Source organism: Gekko japonicus, unplaced genomic scaffold (genome assembly GCF_001447785.1).
Source record: "Gekko japonicus isolate JY-2015 unplaced genomic scaffold, Gekko_japonicus_V1.1 scaffold435, whole genome shotgun sequence".
Classification (NCBI taxonomy): Eukaryota; Metazoa; Chordata; class Lepidosauria; order Squamata; family Gekkonidae; genus Gekko; species Gekko japonicus.
This window is the reverse complement of record NW_015161417.1, coordinates 193,937-219,009: the sequence shown is the minus strand read 5'-3', so window position 1 is coordinate 219,009 and position 25,073 is coordinate 193,937. Positions and strand designations below refer to the sequence as shown.

The following is a 25,073-nucleotide window of genomic DNA, read 5'->3' as shown; positions in this document are numbered from 1 at the left end:
CCTCCCTGGCCCCAGGCAGGCAGGGGTGGGGAGAGGCAGGGAGGAAGCAACTTACCCTCCCTCTTCTCCTGCCTCCTCCTGGCTGAATGAGGGCCGGAAGTGGGGCGGCCGGAAGCAGGGGGCGGGGCTTCGTCATGTGCCCCGCCCCCCGTACCTCACCCGGGGGAACTGCGTTCCCCCCCGAAATGACCTCTGCCTGTACCACTGAGCCACAGTCCTTCCCTGTGCCACCTTCTGCATTTCACATACAGTCCATTGTAGCAGACCTACAGAGAGAGTAAGTTTGGGGCCCAGGAGATCCCGGTTCAAAGCCCCATTCAACCGTGGCCCTGGGCAAGGCATTCTTCTCACTCAGAAGACTGAGAAAGAAGAACTGGAATGGACTTTGTACGTGGACAGCTGTTAAAGACTTAGTAACATACACGTGCCTCCCCTATCTATACACGTTGGCCTCGAAATGAAGCCACGTCAACATACACCAAGAAGCATTACATCCACATAGAGAATTCTTCCTACAGCACAGCTGGGACACGATGGGCAAACAGCTCCGTGTTTCCACCGGGTGAAGACCAGCCAAGTCCAATGCCCAGAAGAGATCCATTCTGCCGAATGAAACTCACTGTGGCCGATATTTGGACTGTGCGTTTTAGTGTGCAGGACGTTTGTCACACAACGTAAAGGTCTCCCTTGCTCGAAAGCCAGCCGAATCCGACTCTAGGGTTGCGGGGCTCATCTCCGTTTCCAAGCCAAAGAGCCAGTGCAGTCCGAAGACATTTCCGTGGTCATGTGGCCGGCATGACTAGACGCCGAGGCGCACGGAACGCTGTTACCTCCCCACCGAAGCGGTACCTATTTTACTTGCAATTTCTTGCTTTCGAACTGCTAGGTTGGCAGGAGCTGGAACCAGAGACAAGACCTCGACTAGTAACTTTGAAGTAATACCTGACGTTCAGGCCAGCATTCCACCCGCCACCATTTCTTGGAGCACAACCTGTCAGCCCCTCTAAGCTTTTTCACATCTTCCCACCCTTCCCCAGCAATTCCATTCAGCCTTTCAATGTTGGGGCTCTTCCTCTGGCTGCAGCTGCTCCGTCTGCTTCTTTGGCCTTCTCTTCTAAGCTACTCTCTTTCCTGGCCTTCTCAGTCTCTTAGCTTCCCTATTTCCCCAGCCCTTCTGCTTGCCATGCCTCCTCTCTGGTTTCCCCAGCATCTTCCCCAGTTAAAGGACCTGAAAGTAAGTGCTGTGGAAGACCTCTGCCTGAGACCCTGGAGAGCCGCTGCCAGTCTGAGCAGACAATACTGACTTTGAAGGACCGATGGTCTGATACAGTATAAGGCCGCTTCCTGTGTTCACGTGCTCTCATCCTCTCTGCTAGCACACTGGCGGTCACGCTCCCTACCAGGTCACTGGGCTTGGTTGCCAACTGTAGCCCGCTACTAGCCTGCTGGAAAGCCCAATCCCACCATGTTTTATGTATAGACTGAATTCTCCATCAGTGGAATGGAACTTTCCTATTATGGCTGTGGCCCCTCCCACTGCAACCTGCAGATCTTCAGAAAACGGTGCTCCTGGGGGGGACAAAGGGACCCCAAGGAACACCATAAGGGGGGATTCCATGGAAACTGCTAATTCAGCCTGGATCCAACCCCAATCATTCCTACACTAATTGGACTTTATGCTAACTGTGCTAGTAAAAGGAAAACAACGTATCTTATGATTTTGTGGAAGACTGCTTCCTACTGCTACTTGGAGGTGGCCCTGCTTTTTTGGGGCTCCCTCTTCTCCAAAAGCTTCTTCCCTGTCCTTATTTTAGGTTCTATCCCCATAGTCAGAGAACATTTTCCCCTGCCACAGGTCAAGGTAACGAGACAGCAAAGGCTGACAAGTCTCGCAAGCAACAGGCTGCCAGTCTTTAGGCCAGAAGCGAGATCAAATTATATTTCTGGACTCACGTACCACTCTCGGGCAAGCTTCTTATATGCTTTCTTAATGTCCGCCTGGCTGGCCATCCTGCTGACTCCCAGGATTCGATACGGGTCAAAGTCGACAGCGGATAAGATTTGCAAGGCCAGGATCAGGAACAGAACCAGGACCAGGGAGATGCTTAACCTTTTTGCTTCCATGCTGTTTTCCTTCAGAGAACCTGCAAAGAAGTTTTTCCACAGGTTTAACAGGCAAGGGTAGAAATTAGGAACCGCATGCGGAGAAGAGTGGCAGTGCTGGGTCCCTTACTCTTGCCCATCACACACACACCCTTGTCTTGGACACAATTTAATTTTTGCCTCCTCCACAGGATAGCAATGGATGCTATCTTTGACTACTTTAAAAGGCGACAGATTCAGGGGACAGATCCATTGACTGCTCTTAGACATGATGCATGAATAGAACTTCCATGTTCAGAGGCTGTGTACCTGAATACTAGCTGTGGAGGGCAGGAGGGCTGGGATCCTGAGCTAGAAGGGCCTTCAGTCTGATCCAGATCAATATATTGTTGCAACAGATGGTTCTAATGTCATCATGCCACAGTGCCCTAGCAATTACACATTTTTAAAGAGCTCCCAAAGAAGAACTCTGAGAAGGGAAGAAGAATGGCAACAGCAGGGACTGAGATAAGGAAATGGCACTGATGTGGGTGGGACATGCAAAAATGCACATCTTCCCATCCATGTGGCCGCCAAAGGTGCTTTGACTACAATCATTCCAAAAGGATCTTGAGGAAGATCTCCACACAGTGGGAGAAAACATGGACACAGGATGAGCACAGAATGGTGTCACATAGATGCTTCTGCACTGCTCTAAGGAGGCCAAGGCAGAGGAACTGTCTGTGTGGGAACAGTCCTGTACCATTTTCATTATTTCTGGTGAGAAACATTGCTGGTCACCAAAAGGGGAAAAGGAACCTGATAGGAGGCACAGCAATAGGTGGTACCACCAGAGAGGCCTAAACCAGCTGCGTTTATTCGCAGACTCAGTGTGCAAAACTAGACATTTTTGCTCCAAACATAAATGAGGATAGGGGACTCAACTGGCGGCTGACAAGGGAGTGGCAAATCTCATTCCAAACCCAAAGATGAACACATGTTTAGCCAGTGGGGCACGGAAGATGCTTCAGCGGCACCACCCTGATTTCAAACTTTACAAATGAAGAAATGTAATAAGGGGATTTCTGGAAAACTGGATTTTTTTTGGGGGGGGGGGACAGTGATTTCTAAAAGCCAGCCAGTACACTGAGATAACAGCACAAAAAACTGTTTTAGATTCCTTGGTGCAACTAGGAACTTCTTGTAGCCTGAACATTCACATGTCAGGGTGGGTCTACAGAGGCAGGCAAATTAGGAGGCAGCCAGTGTGGAGTACCGGTTGAACTGCCACACTAGGGCTGGGGGAGACCAGGATTCAAATCCTCACGCAGATATGAAGCTTGATGGGTGATTGTGCGCCAACTGCCCACACTCTCACTCCACCCTTCTTCAGAGGGTTGCTGTGATAAAGTGCAGGAGGAGAGAATCACATATGCTGCCTTGAGACCCTGCCCTTCATCCAAGGATAAAGATGGGATGTACTAAGATACAGGCTAGAGTTATGAGGGAGAATGGGTTGTATTACTATGGGCAGGGCGTAACATGTGAAAACAGATTGGGGGGGGGGGGAACTCCTTGAAAAGAAGAATGTTAGCCCATCTGAGAAAGGTTATAGCTCAAGGCTTTATACTTCTTGTTCTGATTTTATAGGGGACAATTTTTTTAAAATTCTGATCTTCCATGTGCAATCTGAAAATACGTGATCCATCTTGCCTGCCAATATTCTAACCCCTCTCTTCCTCCAAGAAGCTCAGGGTAGCATCTGTGGCTCACCTCCATTTTATTTTCACAAGAACCCTGTGGGGTAGGCTAGGCCTGGACCAAGGTCGCTCAGTGAACCTCAGTGAACCTGAGTGAGGACTCAAACCCAGATCACTTCAGTCTGATATGCAAACCTCTACACCACACTGTCTCAATCACCTCATAACTGTACCACCTTACTTTCTAACTACAGACCAGACCAAGTGATCTAAGAAAGTACTGTATTTGATTTATTTGCGTCAACATCCAGCACCTTCCCCCATCCTTCACCCGAAAGGAGGAGTGGGGAAGGCACCAAATCAGCTTCTAGAACAGGGGTGGCCAAACTGTGGCTCCAGAGCGGCATGTGGCTCTTTCACACATATTGTGTGGGTCCCAGCAGGGCAGCTGGGGAAGCTAAATATCATTAGCAAACAAACAAACATCATTGGACAAATAAATATCATTATCAATATTTGCCTTTACCCCACTTATTATTTTTGGCAGTCTCATTTAACGTTAATAAAAAGCAAATTTGCATATTTTTCAACAAAAATGTGTGGGTAATATTTGTTCGTGTCTCGCGGCTCTCTCAAACATCAGACGTTTATTCTATGTGGCTCTTGTGTTAAGCATAAGAACATAAGAACATAAGAGACGCCAATGTTGGATCAGGCCAAAGGCCCATCCGGTCCAACACTCTGTGTCACACAGTGGCCAGAAATACCAGTGCCATCAGGAGGTCCACCAGTGGGGCCAGGACATTAGAAGCCCTCCCACTGTTGACCCCCCCCCCAAGCACCAAGAAGACAGAGCATCACTTGCCCCAGAGCCCCTATCTATACCTTGTGGCTAACAGCCGCTGATGGACCTCTGCTCCATATGCTTATCTAATTCTCTTTTGAAGCTGTCTATAAAAGATGAACACAGGTGGTCTGCCATTGCCTGACCCTGCGTAGCAACCCTGGGCTTCCTTGGTGGTCTCCCATCAAGCTGGGCCACCCCTGTTCTAGAATTATATGCCTTATTTCTGGAGTTTGTATTTTAAGGGTGCTGTAACAGTGCTCAGGATAAGACAATGCACACACTTATGCAGAAAGACAACAGGAGTGCATGTACAAAAATGGGGGGGGGGTGGATTATGCCCAGCACTGGTACAGAACTGTCAGGGAAAGCACAAGATAGGCATCATGCCACCAGGTCACCCAGTCAGCAAGACATATACAACAAAAGATAGCATCAAACCACAGAATCTAGATGTTTCCTGGGATGGCTACCATGGTTAGGGATCCGCCCATCACACATACTTGGTCAATCGTTTGCATATGCCAGAGAAGTTAGAACAGAAACTTTCCGTCTCCAGACAACTTTTTCAACCACTGAGAAATCCTTGAATACCTGCCATGGAGCCCTGCAGGTTTCTGAAGCACGCTTTTATATGTACAGTCAGTTCGCAGAGTACTCTGGCAAGGTACATAAGGCTTCGTCATCACTCCACATCAACAGGGAGTGCTACCGAGAACACCACTCTGCTGAAGCTGTGGGTTTCAGAGGCTACTTGTAATGTTTAAGCTAGCTTCTCATCCCGCCAAGAGACTTCAAAGGAGCCTCGAGGTTTCCCAAACTAGTTTGAAAAACCAGTGCTTCAGAACCAACAACCCCAGCTAGAAATGAATCTGTGTGGCCTCAGTACCTTCTATATTAGGCTAACAAGGGAAGGGTATACACATGACAGTCAGCCTGATTTCAGACCGGCATGATAGCTCACCAGGGGATGGTTTCCATTTTTAAATTCAGCATCAGAAAAACTCAGCAAGCCAGCTTCAAAATCTGTGTCTATTTCAACCATTCTAAACTTTGTCAAGGACCAAACTCTGCCCAAAGAAATGCAATTCTTGTTAATTGCATTTTTATTATCACTATGCAACTCTGGAACACCCTTCCAGGGATGGCCACCAATTTGCCGAAAACTGTTCTCTTTAAAAGAGGGCCTTTGGTTTGTAAGCAGTTTTAAATTGCTGACTTGAGCAGCTAAGCCAATTTATCACTGATTTGCATTTATGTGCTGCTTAGATGTGCTTTATAGGCAACTATTTTTTAAACAGGGTTTGGAAATCTAAAAGGCTGCTTTGGGCCGGTGACTGTTTCCACAAATGCTTTTATGCATTTAGAATGCTCTAAATTTGATGCAGCCAGGAAACCCACACACAGAGAATGAAAGCAATTGGCTCCTCTTGCTGTTGCCCTCCACTCCAAGTGTTCATGGAGGTTCCCATTACACCCTCATGCCAAATAGCAACTGTTTGACTCACCCTCCCCTCAATTGTCTTTAGTTCCCTTTCAAAGCCATGTAAGGTGGTGTCCAGCATTACACCTTGTACTCAAGACCCTTCGAAAATAATTATGTATCATGTGAAGAAATATCTTCTTTTGGGTACCCCAAATCTAATTCTCTATAAATTTCACTGGCTGTCCCAGAGTGTTAATATTCTACGGATGGGGGGGGGGGGGGGGCGTCATCTCTCCCCACACAGTGCATAGCCATATAAACCTCCACCATGCCTCTACCATGCTCAAATTTTTCAGCAGAACAGGTGCTTCAACTTCTTTTTTGAGTTTTGTCTTGGGGGTGGTAATCGCCATTCCCGCCTTTCCCACAGGGCAGGACTACAGCAGCCAAAACAGGAAATGGACAACAAAGATTCAGAAATTTTTTAATAGACAGGATGCTGAGCTGCCTCTCAAGGACAGCATGCCAACCCCTCCACCCAATCCAAATGTCATGAAATGACCACATCTATTTTTAAAGGCCTAAATGCAGACACAGAACATAAGCATCACATAAACAGAGAAGGAAGTGTGTGTGGATCGACTTACAGTCTGAGATCCACATAATTCAGGACTCCCCCCCGTCACAGAACATAAGCATCACATAAACAGCGAAGGAAGCGTGTATGGATCGACTTGCAGTCTCAGCCTGAGATCCACATAATTCAGGACTCCCCCAAAAGAACACAGCTGATCACATTTAACCTACTGGGAGCTACGGACCACAGTTATGAACCACAGACACAAGGGCTGGCCACAAGTAACTCCGCTCCCTCTCAGTCGCTTCACCTCCCTCAATCTGTAAGACAATAATAACACCAGAGGCCTACCTTACACAGCTATTGCAATGTCGGCTACGATACCGTTAGTGACGCGCTTTGAACAGCAGACAACAGCGCAGAAGGGCCACATATTACCCGCATTACAAAAGAGCAGCAAGATAAGATGACTCAGAAGTGAAGCCCAAAGGGAGGGGAGGAAGGATGACTGCATGCTTAGCGGCTCACCCTGCAGCACCTGGAACCCAGGGGTAGACTGTCCATACACAAGGAGGCTCTGCCATTACCTTCCCTCCACACATGCCCAAGCTGCCCCTCGAGAGGTTTCAGCCTCCCTCTATCTTCAAATACGTGCAGGAAACCAAAAAGACTCCGAGCCCCTCTCCCAAACGTGCCCCTTCCCACTAAGGAAGCCCCGTCGGGTAGTAGCGCTTCCCAACCTGCAGCCCCCCCTCCCCCCGACAGGCCTCCCTATAGCAACCATGTATTGTTGACTGCCCTGTCCTTCACGCCTCCCACTGACCGAGGCAGGGCTCCCTCCCTCCCCCCGCTGACATTCTTTTGACAGCCATCTCCTTCCCCCACCCCAGCTGCTTATGAAAGGCTCGCAATACCCACCCTGTTCGCTCCTGTCTCCCCGGTCCCCACTTCCGGCTTGGAGACCCGCCCCTCACCGCCGTCACCATAGAGACGGCGCAGCGAAACCCTTATTTCCGTCCCGGCCCGGAATGAAAACCAAAGCTCCGCCTTTCTTGACCGGAAAAGGCCTGCAGAGGTCTTCCCATACCACAGAGATGCGCGGCCCGATTAAAAGCTACATCTCTCCCGCGAGGGATAGAGCGTCACAGTCCCGCGTTGTATGGTGGGAAGGAGGCTGTTAGGCATGCGCAGTCGTTTGGCCGTCACACTGTTTTGTTTCGTTTTCAACGACCTCGGCGCTGATTGGTTTGTTCGCCTCACAGCGTTCCTGACCCGGTTTTATCGCTACGGCGGCTGAAATCATTGCAGTTTTAAAAAATGCTACATTAGCAACAATAGGGGGGGGGGGGAATAACCTCACTCCGAATACCCATTTAGAGATATTAAGCCTAATTCAGCCAAACATTTTTTAAAAGTTTCTAAAGGAGATGCTAGGGTTGCCAAGTCTGGGTTGGAAAATACCTGGAGACTTTGAGGGTGGAGCCAGGAGAGGGCGTGGTTTGAGGAGGGGAGGGGCCTCAGCACAGTACAATGCCATCGAGTCCACCCTCCAAAGCAGCCATTTTCTCCAGGGGAGCTGATCTCTTTCGGCTGGGGATCAGTGGTAAAAGCGGGAGATCCCCAGGCCCCACCTGGAGGCTGGCAGCCCTAGGAGATGCCCACAGAGATTTGCCGACCTCCAGGTGAGGGCTGGAGATCTGAAATTGCAACAGGACGTACTAAAACTAAGGACAGCGATTTCCCATAGGGAATACATGAGTGCCCATAGAGAATAATGGAGAGTAGGCTTGCCCAGAGGGGATAGTGCAGTACATAATTGCCAATAGAGAATCCATGAGAATCCATTGCCAATAGAGAATCCGTAGAATCCATGAGAATCCATACTTCTTCACCCAAAGAGTGATTAACACTTGGAATTCACTGCCACAGGAAGTGGTGGCGGCTACAAGCATGGACGGCTTCAAAAGGGAATTAGATAAGCATATGGAGCAGAGGTCCATCAGTGGCTATTAGCCACAAGGTATAGATAGGGACTCTGGGGCAAGTGATGCTCTGTCATCTTGGTGCTTGGGGGGGGTCAACAGTGGGAGGGCTTCTAATGTCCTGGCCCCACTGGTGGACCTCCTGATGGCACCTGGTATTTCTGGCCACTGTGTGATACAGAGTGTTGGACTGGATGGGCCTTTGGCCTGATCCAACATTGGCATCTCTTATGTTCTTATTGCAGCCCATAGGGAATAATGGACAGGTCGCTTGCCCATACGGGATAATGGAGTACATAATTGCCAACAGAGAATCCATAATGCCAATAAAGAATCCATAACTGCCCATAAGGAATAATGGAGAGGACGCTTGCCCATAGGGGATAATGGAGTACATAACTGCCAATAGAGAATCCGTGATTGCTCATAGGGACATAATTGCCAACAAGGAATCCATGATTGCCCATAGGCAATATTGCCCAAAGCTCATTCCCCCAGCTCTCGTTAGGGGCTCTTTAAAAAGTTATGGTCGTCGACGCTGGTGACGGCAGCTGCAACGGCCGCGGGGGGGGGGGCGTGCGAAACGTTCCCCCGCTTCCCTGAGCCCCGTGGTGACCTTGGACCTTTGAAGGTCAAAGAAGACGGGGACGGCAAAGGATGAGATGGTTGGACAGTGTCATAAACTATGTTCCCTCTAAGCTGTGGAGTCTTGTGAGCAAAAATCCTACTTTGTGAGCTACTGGCATTAAAGTTGTGAGCGAGCGATTTGGCTCCTGCATGAATTAGCTTGCTCTGGAGCCCGTCCTTCCTGAGCTAAGACCAAAATGTGTGAGCTGGAAGCCAAAAAACTGTGAGCTAGCTCACACTAACTCAGCTTAGAGGGAACACTGGTCATAAATGCAACGAACATGAAATTGAGCCAACTTCAGAGGACGGCGGAAGACAGGAAGGCCTGGCGGGATCTGGTCCATGGGGTCGCGAAGAGTCGGACTCGACTGTGCGACTGAACAACGACAACAAAAATCCCTCTGGGCAAGCCTACTCTCCATTATTCTCTATGGGCACTGATGTATTTTTAAGTGTCTCGGTCGGTGGGCCGGACCGAAATCCCCGTCCGGGCCAGTCAAAGCAACAGACTGACCAAACCAGCGGAGCTAGAACCTTCCCCGCTCACTCCCGGCCCGTATGTCCTTATATGGACTGTGATGTTGCAGGCGGGGCCTGTGGGCGGGGTTCCCCGGGCGGGTCTCCCTTCGCGGAAGGAGTGCGGCGCCCGGGGTGGGTGTCTCTGCTCGCTGCTTCGCCCGGGGCCATGGACGAGGCTCAGCGCCAACTGCTGCAGCGCTCGCGGTTGCGCCTGGTGAAGGAGCTGCAGGTGGAGCCGCTCTGGGACCTGCTGGTGCACAAAGGGATCTTCACGCCGGACATGATCGAGGAGATCCAGGTATCCGGCTGCGCGCAGAATCTTTTGTGCTTAAGGAATCGGCTACTTCCTTGTCTGCCTGGAAGTCAGACCCGCTTGGCGCCGCCGCGGAAGTCCTGAAAGCAGCAATGCCAGGGCGTCTGGGATTTCCCCAGCTCTGCTCTGAATCTAGGAGAGAGAAAAATGGGTTCCCCAACCTCCAGAGCTTCCTCGGCAGCGATCTCTGTACGTGCATGGAGATCCTTAAGGGTGGCGGCCACGCATCACTGGCTGTTGTGCTGTAGCACAGTTATCCGACGATGGGTGACCGCAGCCCTGATAAGTGCTTTCTAGCACTTGTGCAAATCTAAGGATAAAAACTGGTGTCTTCTTTGTACTGTCTAGCCCAGAGCAACTTTGTCTAATCCCCACCCTCTCCAACGTCTTCTCTTGTGGAATGTCAGAGGGGAAACTCTTTGCTCTACTCCTAAAACACCTAATAATTCTTAATCTGTGTGCCATTATATACTAGTATGTTGTGAGAGACTTGTTGTACTGCAAGAAACAAGTTCGTTAAAGGCTGCAGTGATGAGCCCAAAATATCTCTCTGCGGAGGAGGCTGGCCGTTGCATTTCTGTAGGAGTCACTGCTCTGAACTCCTAATAAGGCCAAATTTATTTGAAACGTTTATTGGCCACCTTTCTTCCTCATGGAGCTCAGGTGGCTTACTATATAAATAAAATACATAAAAGAGATTGCATAAAAATACATAAAACCGAAGTTTAAAAGCACAATTTAGGAGTGCTTTGATCCAGTGCAGTCCTAAATAAAACTGTCTTCAGTGCCCCCTATAGATCAAAAGTGAGGTGGCCAGATACTTCTCCCTGGGGAGGTTGTTCCATAATCAGCTGATTTGAATGTGATGCTGGCCAGGCAAAAGACTCCAACTCTGCAGTTCTGCACTTTGCCCTGTATCTCATTTAAACTGTGCTGCTATCTGCAACAAGCAGATGCTTGACTGGCATGTTTTTTTTTTTAATAAAGGTTTTATTGGCTCCCCTAAAAAGGGGAGGTATTTCGCTTAAAAGAAAAAAAAGGGAGGGGTAGACAGTGGGAGAAAGAGAAAGCTGAGTGATATATAAACTGGTAAATTAAACTGTTAGTAATGTCCAATTAATCTTCTTGGGCTTCTTCTGTGTGTTGTCAAACTTCTTTTCTTAGTCCTGTTACATGTATTCTCTGTTAGTATGTTAGTAATGTTCCTTTGAGATTCTGTTAATAAAAAGGGTCTCTTCTGTGCACATCCAGAACCGCTTCTTTGCGTGCTGGGTACTTTTACTATCGCTGACGTGGAGGAGCTTCCTCTGTTGTCTCTGTTGTCTTCTCCTTCCGGCTTGTTAGATCCTCCTTCGGGTTGTTGTTAATACGCTCAGTTCATGTACTATAAATCCTCTTCCTTTCATGCCCCGGAGGTCCCCATTTTCGAGAATGGTATCAATTTCATTTTCGCTTTTATATTCGCTCCCAGACTCTCTATGGGTCCTCCTCGCAATTGTTGACTTATAAGCGCTTATCAGGCACTTCTCGCTGTCACAATTCCAACTTATCTTTTTTGCAAAACTCCCGTCGGATTCACAGCCATAAACAGTCCAAACATTCAACAGCCGGCTCTTGCACACAAACAAACGCCCAGACGGAAGTCCCTCCCTCCTTTTTCTTTTTCGCTTGTTTAGATGGAGGATAAACCTCTTCGCCTTTTTCGCTGGGGGGGGGGAAACAATTTTCAGTTCTTTTTCTCTGCATTTTGACAACTCACAGTTAAGCCGATCTTTTCTTTTTCTTTTCCACTTTTGCGGATGGTCGCTTTATCACTCGGTGACGTCTGGTGGCTCCGCTAAACCCCGTTCGGGGTCGCTCACGCAGCAAGGTCCATTGGGGCAGGGCATGGCGGGAGCCTCGCTCTCCGACCTCTCGGTCGAAAGAGCGACTCCCCCCTAGTGCGCCCTAAAGCGCCCCGGATCCGAGCTCCTCTCTTCTGAGGGGCTCGTTCGGGTCTCCGCTCGCGCGGATTCCCTCCTCCACCGCGGGCGGGCGAGGCGCCCTCGGGAGCGACCCGAGGAAGCGTCCGCCATGCGCCTGCCTGATCAGCAGACCTCTGGCTGCGGTCACACGGAGCATTAGCCACGCTACACAGACGAAAGATAGGCGGATTTTCCGGGCACGATCACACCGCAACATCTGGGAAGCGTAGAGCTCCTGTGGCGAACCCGAGGCTTCCCACCGAAGATGCAGAGTTAAAAACGAGTACCTCCAAGGTACTAGTTTCCGGAAACCGTGGGGCAAGGGCTGGCGTCTGATCGCGTTTCCAGTGGTGGCATCCGGCACCCGCCCATGTCCCTTCGCAAACAGGTTTTTTCCCCCCAAGTCTCCACAAGATGCGCACAAGCACCCAACGGCGCATGCGCACAAAGAGGAAAGCAAAACTGCCGTTTCGGCTTTTAAAAAATGACCCCGTTTGTCACAGCAGCGGCACCTAGCCATTGCTGGTGTGATCGCGCCATGCCGCTTCTTTGCCGCGCTGCAGGATCGTTGTGTGATTGCCACCCTCGTTTACCTGCCGGCGCGGAGGGAAGGACCCGTGGTGTGCCGCCGTCGCGTCTGATCGCGTAATCGCGAATCAAACTGCGCCGGGGCAATTAGCCACGCCTCCCCCCCCGCGATATCCGGCCCGTGTGACCGGGGCCTCTGTCATGCTAACTAAACACATGTTAGCTACTTTGTGAGGGTAGCAGCCCAGTTTAAATGAGATGGCATTGTGAATGTAAAGTCCCTCAAGAAAGTGCTTTTTCTTTGCCAGCATCACATTTAAATCACCCTCTGCTGATAATTTTGGCATTGGGGACCATTTGTTCCGAAGCCAGAGATGCAACCCTCAAAAAAGGGATTCTCAGAATGGTGACTCATGCAGGAGCATAGTGGTTGGACTCCTCTGTAGGCACACATCCTGAAACAACTTTTAAAAAGCACAGCAAAGCCATTTTATTAGCTTTTAATGGAGTATAAATATGAGGTATATTTGGGGAAGGGTTATTTGGGGTGTTTATTTGGTTGGTTTTCAATTGTGATGTTTTTAATTATGATTTGTTAATATATAAATGGAGCTGCGGTGGCTCAAGTGGTTAAGACGCTGAACTGCAGGCTGTGGAAGGTCAGTAGTTCAGCGGTTCGAGACCCGGGTGCCGCATGATGGAGTGAGCTCCCATCTCTGGTTCCAGCTCCTGCCAACCTAGCAGTTCGAAAGCAAGAAATTGCAAGTAGATAAATAGGTACCACTTCGGTGGGAAGGTAACAGCGTTCCATGCGTCTTGGTGTTTAGTCATGCCGGCCACATGACCATGGAAACGTCTTCGGACAGCGCTGGCTCTTTGGCTTTGAAACGGAGATGAGCACCGCAACCCTAGAGTCGGATTCGACTGGCTTTCAAGCAAGGGAACCTTGACCTTTACCTAATATATAAATAAGTAATAAAAATAAATCAACTCAGGTAGAACTGGGCCTCCATTGGGAAGTCCAATTTTAATTGGAGGGGGGATTAAAAAATTCAGGAAAGTCCCATGTAAATGGAGTTTAATTAAGAAAAAGAAAGGCCAGTGAAAGGAAATGAAATAGGAATTCAGTGGCAACTTAAAGACATAAAAGCATAAGAACAGCCCTGTCGGATCAGCCCATATAGTCCAGCGTCTTGTCTCACACAGTGGCCGACCAGTTTACAGAGCACAGAAGCTGAGGCCTTCCCCTGATGTTGCCTCCTGGCACTGGGATTCAGAGGATGACTGTCTCTGAACGTGGAGGTTCCCTTTAGTTACCAGGGCTTGTGGTTACTGATAGACCTCTCCCCCGTGAATCTGTCTAATCCCTTTTCAAAGCTGTCTATGCCTGTGGCCATCACTACATTCTCTGGCAGCAGATACCACATTTGAATCCTTCTCTGTGTAAAGAAGTATTTCCTTCTGAAAGACGGACAAAGGTCCCGTTCACACTAGGCGATTTGGGCCGGGAGCGGGACAGTTCGGGGGCGGATCAAACCGTCGCGATCGTACCACAACATCTGGGAAGCGTCTTGCTTCCGTCCCTGACCTGGCCCTTCCCCGCACAAATGCACCTCAAGTTGAAACCACCTACCTTGGTGGTTCAACTGGAAGCCGCGCTGCTAGCCGGGTGTTTGATCGCCGGTGTGTCCTTGCGCCGGCACAACCCCGGCCCGGAGCCGAACTGCGCATGCTCCGATATGCGCAGTTCGGCCGGCTCCCGGTTAGGGCTGTGTTTTCTCCCCGGCGTTTGATCGCGCCGGGGAGAAAAGGCGCCGCGGCAGGATCCCACGGATCCCGCTGCGGCGTCTCAACGTTGGCGCGGCTTTTAAAAGCCGCGCCTTTAGAGGCTTTTCCCCTGCCGTGTGGCAGGGCCCAAAATTTATTCCAGCAGCAGTTTTTGTGAGTCGGATCTCACTTCATCAGATGCATCGAAGGGCAAAGCTCTCAGGTTGGTACATTTAAATGCACAAAAATGAAATGAGTTGTTCTGAAAGCAATGATGAACAAGGAATGTTGACACCTGTAGTTCTTGAGGGTGGGACTTACGTTAGTGTGGGCCAATAAAATGATTGTGTCAAGTAGGAGAGTGGAAGTCTGGCTAGCTCCTTATCGAAGATCAATTGCTGGTTGCACTAGTGTAGATGCACCACCATTATTTAAGCCTCTTTATCCCCCCTCAGTTTTCAAATGCAAAGGCACGAAATATATGCTCTGCATTTGCTGGACTTCCCAGAAGGAATAACTTGTCTCCAGAGTGCAGGTACTCGAAGGGACCAGGCCAGGGAGTTAATCACTGACCTGCAGACGCGAGGAAAAGAAGCCCTCCCTGCCTTCATCTGGTGTCTCCGTGAAACTGGACAGAAAGACCTGGCAACTCTGCTGAGTGAGGGATGCCACCATCTGCAATTGCCCCCAGCCCACATAGAACCAATCATGGGCCACACGCGTGCTGGACAAGTTGACCCCGGTATGTCCCAAGTGGGCTGATCTTGGTTTGGTTGCATCAGCGACTTCTGTACTCAAGTTTGCTTGTGGGGCAGGGCGAATGCATCTCACGTGTGATGACGAAGATTCTGGGTATCTCTCTGTTCACGTGTTTTTGAGGTCATGTTTTGGCTTAGGAAATCCAATTGTCTTATATTGCAGGTATGCAGACAAGAGAATATTTACCTTTCCCAGCCCAGGAGAGATTTCAAGAACCAGATCGTGAAATTGCAGCCACTCAGGGTAAGGAGAAAACTGCTTTCTGATCAATTGCTTAAATTCCGCTTGCTTATTATCGCTCTTCCTCCATAGGCTTACTGATAAAACCTGGGTAGATGTGTTCTACTCCAAAATATGAGAATATAGAATCATACAATCACAGGGTTGGAAGGGGCCAGATAGGCCATCTAGTCTAACCCCCTGCTCAATGCAGGATCAGCCTGGAGCATCCCTAACAAGGGTTTGTCCAGCTGCTGCTTGAAGACTGCCAGTGAGGGAGCGCTCACCACCTCCCTAGGCAGTTGATACTGTAAAAAAATAATAATTCTAATATGCAGCTGGTACCTTCCTGCCCTTAATTTAAACCCATTATATGCGAGTCCTCTCCTCGGCTGTCAACAGGAACAGCTCCCTGCCCTCCGCTAAGCGGCAGTTTTTCAAATACTTTCAAATACTTCAAGAGAGCAATCACTCACATCCCCCCTCAGCCTCCTCTTCTCGAGACTGAACATTCCACTCATCCTCTCCTCATAGGGCTTGGTCTCCACTCCAGGACCCTGAATTTGTCATTCTTGTTTATAGTCCTACAGGTGGGGTCTTGAAAGAAACTGTGTGACTGAGAGGATAAATGGGAATTCTTTGCCCTCCTAACCAGTGTTCCCTCTAAGCTGAGTTAGTGTGAGCTAGCTCACAGTATTTTAGCCTCTAGCTCACACATTTTTGCCTTGGCTCAGGAAGGAGGGCTCCAAGAGCCAACTAATTTATGCAGTAGCCAAATCGCTCGCTCACAACTTTAATGCCAGCAGCTCACAAAGTAGAATTTTTGCTCACAAGACTCCACAGCTTAGAGGGAACATTGCTCCTAACCTAAGGCCGCATCCACACATCAACAGATGTTATTCTTTCATTGCAGTACAGCAATAACTGGCAATTGGACTGCCTAGTCTACAGAAAAAGATCCAGTTGCAAAAAAAAAAGTTTTACCACACTATCCAACAATGTATGGATAGAGCCTCTGGGCCCTCCATTTATTTATTTAGAAAATTCATATGTCACCTCCCCAGAGATTCTAATAGAGGTATGGAGCATGTTCTTCCTTTGTGGGGGATATATATTAGAAATCAATTTTTCGAGTTTCGATCCAAGATCAGAATTTAAAGCAGCATATACATTAATATATGGCAAATACATTGGTTACATATCTGTATATACCTGAGCATTTAATACGAATACGTGCTAAGTAACTAACAATGTTAAAATATATATTTAAGTTTTCTTAAAAGAGATTGTAATCGTTTCTCGGCCTTTTGGCTGCGAAAGCATTCTCTATAAAGTAATCTGTTCTTATCATGTTTAATATCTGATACATTCTCTACCTGAGGACTATATATTAGAAATCACAGGTATTCCGCACTGGGGACTGAGCATTAGCTTGAATCACTTGGGCAATGGATCAGTATGTCATTTTGCTCCTTGCTCCTGTTTTTTAGGTTCTGAGGAGAGAGCTGCAAGGAGTCCTGAAATGGTTAGTATTTTTAAATATATATCTTTTATCGGGGGTCATTTCGTAGAAAAAGAGGTGCAGGAGCTCATTAGCACAACTTATTAGCATAACTTATTTGCATATGCCACACACCCTGACATCACCGGAAGTGTGTCAGAAGGTAACACCCACGGCTCAGGTGCCACTGGACTCTTGGATTGCTAGCTATGGGGACGACGACATGCAGATCTGTCCTGGCAGAGGAGGGAGAGCTTGTACCTGAATAAAACGGTCTTAAAGGTGCCACTGGACTGTTTTGGGTCGGGGGGCCGGGGGGCTCTGCAACTTACCTGGCTGCTTCTTGCGCTGACTGAGGGCTGCTGGGAGTAGGGGGCTTGCTGCATGTGCCCGCCCCCTGGGCTCTTTACTGCCGGAGCTCCGCTCCTGTGCGCTCCTGCAGGAAATGACCCCTGACTGTAAGTCAGCCGCGACTCAAGGGCAATGAATAAATAAAAATAAAGCGGTGAAGGAAGAGAGGCAGTGTACAGCAGGACTATCACATCTTGCATAGCACAACATTAATGGGAGTCAGTTGAACCAGTTGCATACTTGAGAACCTTGTGTGTTTTTTTTAACCCAGATGTTCTCAACAGGGGGGAAAAGTTAACTCTTGTCTTGCGTTATAGGTTTATGCTTTGAATTCTGACCCCTGTGGTTACTGCCTTATCATCAACAACGTGAACTTCTCCAAGGAGTCTGGCCTTGCCGCCCGCGTTGGCTCTGATGTGGACTGCGAGAGACTGGAAAGACGCTTCCGGTTGCTCCGTTTCGAAGTCGTGACTCGACGAGATCTCACAGCTCAGGTGGAGAATAAAGGGAGGCTGCTACGCACAGCATCTTTGCAGTAGCGGTTTCCAGTAGTTGACGACGAGGGTCAGCCATGCCCATAAGTCTGCAGACGTCTCGGTTCAGATGTGATCTGATTTTTCCTTTCCCCTTAAAGTAGTCAGTGGTATGAGTATGGCTTGAAGGTGATGTTTTCTACATCTGAGAAAGAACTCTTGCGATTGGGAAGCCCTCAAAGAATGCTGCCTTGTATATGAGGCTCCTTCCCAAATAAAGGGAGAGCCAGTTTGGTGTAGTAATTAAGAGTGCAGATTCTAATCTGGGAGAACCGGGTTTGATTCCCCGCTCCTCCACATGCAGCTGCTGGTGTCACCTTGGGTCAGTCACAAGTTCTCTCAGAGCTGTTCTCTCAAGAGCAGTTCTCGAAAGAGCTCTCTCAGCCCCACCCACCTCACAGGGTGTCCGTTGTGGGGAGAGGAAGGAAAGGAGATTGTAAGCCGCTCTGAGATTCCTTCGAGTAGTGAAGGGTGGGGTATAAATCCAACCTCTCCTCCTCTTCTTCTTCTTCTTTCCTCCTCCTCCTCCTGCTCTCCCTCCTCCAAGCTTGCAGCCAGATCCCTGGGACTTCTGCTCATCTTTCATTCCAATCCTTTTGTGATTAAGAAGATGTTGATTCCCATCAGCTCAACTCTGCCTTTCAGGAATGCGTCACTAAGTCTCTGGTTTTGTAAGGGGGAAGGAACGAAGCATACCATCGACGCAAATGTTTTTAATGCATGGGTTCCCCCGCACCCCCCCCCCCAATGTCTCTAGGAAATCACCTTGGAGTTGCAGAGCCTGGTGAGGCGGAACCATGGATCCCTCGGCTGCTGCTTGGTCGTGATCCTTTCCCACGGCTGTCAGGTATGCCCTGGAGAGTCTCTGTGCGACTGCAAACCCCTCGGGGCCGGTGTGTTCGCCTTCTGTAATTCTGTATTATGCCAAGGATATAAAATGTGCTATGCAAACTGTTCTTCTGCACTTGGCTCGAGTAAGAGCTGTTCTTGTTTTTGCACCAAGATCTGGGGTTAAAATCTGGCAAATGCAAGATATGTCCCACTGGTCGGGATGTCAGCCTCCAGATGGGACCTGGGGATCCCCTGGAATTACAGCTCATCTCCAGATTACGGAGATCAGTTCCCCTGGAGAAAATGGATGCTTTGGAGGGTGGAATCTAGGGCATTGTGTCCCAATGAAGTCCCTGGCCTCCCCAGGATTCTCCCCCAAATCTCCAGGAGGTTCCCAGCCTGGATCTGGCAAACCTACCCCCTCATCCTCTGCCGGTGGCCAGGAGGGACCTGGATACCCTACTTCCCACTTCACGTCTTCCTTTATGCTCAGGGCCGGCTCGAGGTGCTTCTGCGCCTTGCGTAGTCAAATGATGTCAAATAGAGAAGCTAGTAGGGTCCAACTGAATTCAGTTGGCCCTTTCAAAGTTGGCCCTTTCAAAGTTGTGATTAACCCCCCCCCCCCCCCCCGGCCACCACTGAAGTAGGGGAGGAGGGAGGGAGGCGTGCCTCTCTTCGGCCAAGCTCGCGGTGGGACCCGCTCCTCCGCCCCTTGGCCTCCTCCTCGGAAGGTGAGGGAAGAAGAAGAAGAGGGCGGGGGGGAGGCACAGCTCAGCGCTCCATCCAGGGCCGGCCGCCCCATCCAAGGCCTGGCGCTCTAGGCAAATGCCCAGTTCGCCTAGTGGGTGAGCCGGCCCTGTCTAGACCAGGGGTCCTCATCTTTATGAGTCTGCATTTCAACATTTCAGGCAGAAGCTCTGCTCAAGAGGATGCCTTTTGAAATGAACAGATTATTTAAAATAATTTTCTTGCTTACACACAACGTATTGTTGTTCATGCAGTTGTTGGGGAAATGAGGGGTGCAGGAACCTTTTCATGCACTCCCATTCCCATGTAGTTCATTTTGGAAGGAAGTTGGCTTCCCAATTCCAGAGAGAGAGAGAGAGAGAGAGAGAGAGAGAGAGAGAGAGATAGATGTTCTAAAACAAAACTCAGTTCATTCCATTACACACTCTTTAAGTCAGAAAACACTTTTGTAGCATTTCAATATTCAGCACAGAATATTTCAGCACAAACCCAAATACATAAATAGTGCACTTGAAGTTCTATAAAGGATGTCCTTGTTTGCTCTGACAAGACCCGTAACGGAAGGGTGCTTGGCCGGAACATCAAGGAACAAAACTAAACTCAGATATGAAGTACCCTTTTCCAACCACAGGAGCTAATGTAACTGTCAATCAACTCTGTGACGAGCATTTGACGTTCACCTCTGAAGCCCACGACAACTCTCAGCCCATTCCTTCTATCTCTGGGGTCGGGAAGGTCAAGGAAAGCTGAGTTGAGCTACATTGACTCAGAGAGTCAAGGTTGGCGAAGGGAGTCCCAGGAAGCTAGCTTCAAATACTCTTTATCTGTTTAGAATTTGATAGTGACTCCTGACCTCTGCAATGCATAAACATTCCCTGAAGGCAAAAGTCTTGTGAGGCGAAAATCATGTGCAGGGTTATCTGTACCCAAAGGCCACAGCACTTAGCAGAGTCCCAAAGCCTCCTGGGAAACAGAACCAAAGATTCAACTATAGAGGCTGATTACTGTAGAAATTAAAGTCACATAGGCCTAACGGAGGACTGAGGCTCAATCCAGGCCCTAATTCCGTGACACAGTGAAAACCCTCGTGCTGTGGTGGTGGCAGCTGCCGCCAAAGCAATGTTGTCGTTGTTGTTGTTTTAAATCCTGCTGGGCAAAAGTGCCGCCTGGCTCCGCCCACTTTCTAAAAGCACTTGATGTGTGTCAGGAAAGGTTGCCATAAGGGGCCAGGGTGGCGATGGGCACCACGTTGGGGACCCCTGTGCTAGATCATCTGTGAGGAAAGAGGGGATAGATCTAATGGATCCCAGGGTCAACGGGTGGGTTGTCTCTTTTCTTGCAGACCAGACACAACCAGTTTCCCGGCGGGATCTTCGGTACAGACGGAATGCCCATTGCGGTGGAAAAGATCGTCAGCTACTTCAACGGGTCTCACTGTCCGCTCCTGAGGGGGAAACCCAAACTCTTCTTCATCCAAGCTTGTGGAGGAGGTGAGCGTACAAGAAGAAGAGAAGAGGTTGGATTTATACCCCGCCCTTCACTACCCAAGGGAATCTCAGAGCGGCTTACAAACTCCTTTCCCTTCCCCTCCCCACAACAGACACCCTGTGAGGTAGGTGGAGCTGAGAGAGCTCTGACACAAACTGCTCTTTTTCAAGGACAGCTGCGCCAGAACTACGGCTTGCCCAAGGTCATCCAGCAGGTGCAAGTGGAGGAGTGGGGAATCAAACCTGTTCTCCCAGATTAGAGTCCACGCACTTAACCACTACACCAAACCACTACAAATGGGCAAATCCCCCAGCTCTGTTCCATTGGTCTCTACCAGTGCAGCATAGCGATTAGCGTGTCAGGCTAGGATCTGTACGAGCTGGGTTCAAATCCGCGCGCTGCCATGGAAGCTCGCTGGCCGACCTTGGGCCAGATACGCGCTGAGCCTCTGTGTGCCTTTAGAGTCCTCCAGGTGTATCCATGATGGCTGCATATCTTCCAGGCATATCCATGAGGGTCTCACATTGCTGCCTGGTCCCTTTGCTCTTGCTAGGCTTGCCAATCTCCAGGGGGGGGCTGGCGATCCCCTGGAATTACAACTAGTCTCCAGGCAACAGAGATCAGTTCCCCTTGGAGAAAATGGCTACTATGGAAGGTGGACTGTATGATATTATACCCCACTGAGGTCTCTCCCCAGGCTCCACCCCCCAAATCTCCAGGAATTTCCCAACCCAGAGCTGGCAACCCGAGCTCTTGCTCATTCTGAGGCAGTCCCCCTTTGGGAACAGGGACAAGAACATGCCAGCCCTTCCCGTCTCAGCAGCAAGAACCTCCTGACTGTCTCTTGGGCCTTCTGGGGCCTCCTTTTATAGGTTCCCCCATCAAGCACGTGTGTGCCTCTAAACTGAGTCCCTTCCTGTTCAAGCTGAGTCAATGGCCTGAATCAGGGGTCATTTCATAGAAAAAAGAGGTGCAGGAGCTCATTAGCATAACTGATTTGCATATGCCACACTCCCTGACCTCACCAGAAGTGTGTCAGAAGGCAACACCCACCGCTCAGGCTCCACTGGACTGTTTTGGATTCCTAGCTATTGCGGGGGGAGAGGCACACAGATCTGTCCTCGCAGAGGAGGGAGAGCTTGTACCTGAATAAAACTTGGTCTTAAAGGTGCCACTGGACTGTTTTGGACCAGGGGGCCGGGGGGAGCTCTGCAACTTACCTGGCTGCTTCTTGCTCTGACTGAGGGCTGCTGGAACAGGGGGTGGGGCTGCTTGTTACATGGGCCCGCCCCCCGTGCTCTTTACTGCCGGAGTTCTGCTCCTGTGCGCTTTTGCAGGAAATAACCCCTGGAAATCACTTGTAGTTATCCCATGGGCTGCCCTAATGGCTTCTTTGGGGCTACAGTCTGGAGACCCAATGCAGGGCAGTGGTTAAAGTGTTGGACTAGGAGCTCATAAACCCAGGTTCGAATCCCCACTCTGCCCTGGAAACTTGCTGGGTGACCTTGGGCTAGTCACGCACTCTCAGCCTAACCTCCCTCACAGGGTTGTTGTGAGGATGAAACTAAGGAGAAGAGACTGATGTAAGCCCCTTTTGGTCCCCACTGAGGAGAAAGGTGGGATATAAATAAAGTAAGTAAATAAAGTGATATGCTGAAGAGACCATGTTTCCTTCAGTGCTGCCAAGCCTTCGGTTCAGAATAGATTTCCTTGGAAGGCCATTAGAGTACAATCAGTGCTTATAAGAATTAAGTATGCATCAGTGTTTAGGACTGGGCTAGCTGGTGGACATCTCCAAAGGTTACAACATGGAATAAGCCCTGCAGTTTGGAGGTCTCTTGGAGGCAGCATTTGCCTGGAAGATCTGTACTTTCCCAGTTCAGCCAGTGGCATAGTGCTCATTGTGGTTCATCTATTCGTTTTTGTGGTGCTTGCGTTTGCCTTTGTAGAACAAAAGGACCGAGGGTTTGAGGTGGATTCCGGGCCTTCTGTGGATCAACAACATGGAAGCACTCTAGATTCTGATGCGAACCCCTTCCAGATACCTGCGGGAGACTCTGATCAGCCAGATGCCATAGCCAGTTTGCCCACCCCCAGTGACATCTTGGTATCTTATTCAACTTTTCCAGGTGAGCACCAGCAGTGTTAGATGTGGTTTAGTGACACGCAGACACAAGTTCAATCCCGCACCAGTTCCGGTTAAAGGATCTCTGGTAGGAGGTGTCAGGAATGAGCTTTCTCTAGTTCTTGCAAGCATATGTTAAGGACCAGGACATGCTTTTCAAAAATTAAAAGTCAAAGTTCTCAGGAAGCTGAATTCTGCACCCCATTTTGTGAGTGCTCAGCCTTTGTGTGGGATTAACACCCATCAGAGTGAGAAGGCTGATTTCTTAAGTGGCTTTTCTTGCCTCCTTTCCTAAGGTTTTGTGTCCTGGAGGGATACACGTAGTGGATCCTGGTACGTGGAAACCCTGGACCAGATCCTTGATCAGTATGCGCATTCGGAAGATCTGCTCACCATGCTACTGAGGGTAAATCCAGCATGCATGCGCATGCACACACTATCCCTTTTGCTATGTGGATGTTACTGGTACCCCAATACATGCTGGAATGGTGTTTTCCTAGCTGGGGTCCACAAGAGTAAAGAAGGAGCCCTTGCAAGTATTCTTTGCCGTCCTGGATTTATGATTTCTGTTGCAGGGCTGCTTTTCTAGATGAAAGGGTTGTGAAAGGGTCACAAACCCAGTCATAACTGAGCCTCCTTAATTCAAGAGTAAAACAGCTCAGTCTCATCATTCTTAACAATCCCTACTGCAAAGGCAGAAGCCATTGGAGCTATTTGTGCCTAAGAGGCCTTGGGTATCCTGCCTTCATTCCAAGATCTTGAGGGTTTTGCCCAGGGTGAGTTGGGGACAGGAAGTCTCTCCTCCTTAACACCACATCTGCCTGCTTTCTGAATTATGTTTTTTTGTCTGAATAAAAGTCGCAGCATGCTTTGTTCTTGTGCCCAAAAAAGTATCTGTTTGAGACTACGGAAGGGTAAGAATCGCCCATTTTAAGGGAATTCATATGCTGCGTCTCTGCATGAGTCCCTGTTCTCAGCATGCCTCTGGGTTGAAAGGAACCCAGAGCAGCAACTCATGCAGTAATACAATTAACGGCTTGGCTAGTCCAGAAGATGATGTTCTCTTTGTCTACGAAACAACAGCAGGTATGGATCGCAAGGTCTCTTTTCTCTTCGCTCAGGTGGGGAACGCCGTTTCTGCAAAAGGGAAGTACAAGCAAATGCCTGGCAGTTTCAACTTTCTCCGCAAAAAGTTCTTCTTCAAGGCCAGATGATATCCCAGCCCGAGAGGCTCTGCCTGGATGAAGCAGTTATCCCAAAAGAGACCCTTGGAAGATGTGTGCTGCGATGCACTTCATGCAGAATGGATGAATTTGTCTTCTCACCTTACCTTCGAGGAGTAGACTCGTTACTGTGAAAAGACTCCTCTTTTCCTTGAAATACAGATTTCTTCAACAAAGCCAGTTTTGTACAGAGTGAGAAGTTTTGTGTGGATCCCAAAATAAGTGCCTGGAATTTTGTTCGGGGCAGGCATCCCCCTCTTCGTCCTTGATTTCTTCTTGAGGGAATCTTCTGCTCACTCTGTTGTTTTGGTCTCAGCTTTCTTACAGCCACTCTGAGTCCTGGGCTTCTGGGCCTTAACTCTGCAACCAGTTTTAACTGAGACTAATTGTCATGGCTTCCTTCTCCGCCATCATGAACCTCAGAAATTACAGGCGTGTGAGGCTGCTGCATGTGGTTTTTCAGAGGTGACCTTCCCTCCCCGCTCCTCAGAGGACTGTTCCCACGTCTGCTGCAGGAAAGCCATGTCCCCTCATCCAGTGTAACGTTGGCTACGTAGACAGATTGTAGACAGACTCCTAATTTGTTAAAAGCAGGCATTTTGCTGGGGGAATGCACTCTGCACATCACCTCTTATTGTATTAAATATTCTGTATTTATATGCAATCCAGCTTTTTTTAAAATTTACACACTGTACCCAGGGACCGTAGGTGTTCTGTAATTCCCCTCAAGAAGGGGGGAAGGAGCCCTGACCTGGATAGTCGAGGCAAGCTCAAACTCGTCAGATCTCGGAAGCTAACCAGGGCCGACCCTGGCAAGTACTTGGAAGGGAGACCTCCAGAGAATACCAGGGGGGAGGCCAGAGGTAGGCTATTAGTCCATTTCTCTGAATGTCCTCCATGCCCCCAGTAGGAGTTGCTAGAGAAGTTGTCATGACTTACAGGCACAGACACACACACAAACATCCCC

General features: G+C 49.2%; 2 protein-coding genes across 2 annotated transcripts in view; one reads left to right on the top strand and one right to left on the bottom strand.

The window, feature by feature from the left end:
- DNAJC16 (DnaJ heat shock protein family (Hsp40) member C16) overlaps window positions 1-7,593 on the bottom strand; it is a 32,558-nt gene extending 24,965 nt beyond the window's left edge. The window contains exons 1-2 of the mRNA XM_015428029.1: window positions 7,548-7,593; window positions 1,958-2,144 (exon numbers count right to left, since the gene is read on the bottom strand). Coding sequence (XP_015283515.1) covers window positions 1,958-2,124 — 167 coding nt within the window. The 5' untranslated portion in view covers window positions 2,125-2,144; window positions 7,548-7,593. The remainder of the gene's footprint in view (window positions 1-1,957; window positions 2,145-7,547) is intronic.
- Window positions 7,594-9,878: 2,285 nt separating this feature from the next.
- Window positions 9,879-24,879, top strand: CASP9 (caspase 9). The gene is made up of 10 exons (XM_015427936.1): window positions 9,879-10,055; window positions 14,858-15,071; window positions 15,251-15,331; window positions 16,798-16,832; window positions 17,477-17,653; window positions 18,450-18,539; window positions 20,613-20,760; window positions 22,708-22,887; window positions 23,180-23,289; window positions 24,005-24,879. The coding sequence occupies exons 1-10, from the start codon at window positions 9,924-9,926 to the stop codon at window positions 24,095-24,097; spliced, it is 1,260 nt and encodes a 419-aa protein (XP_015283422.1). The 5' UTR covers window positions 9,879-9,923; the 3' UTR covers window positions 24,098-24,879.
- Window positions 24,880-25,073: the final 194 nt, after the last annotated feature.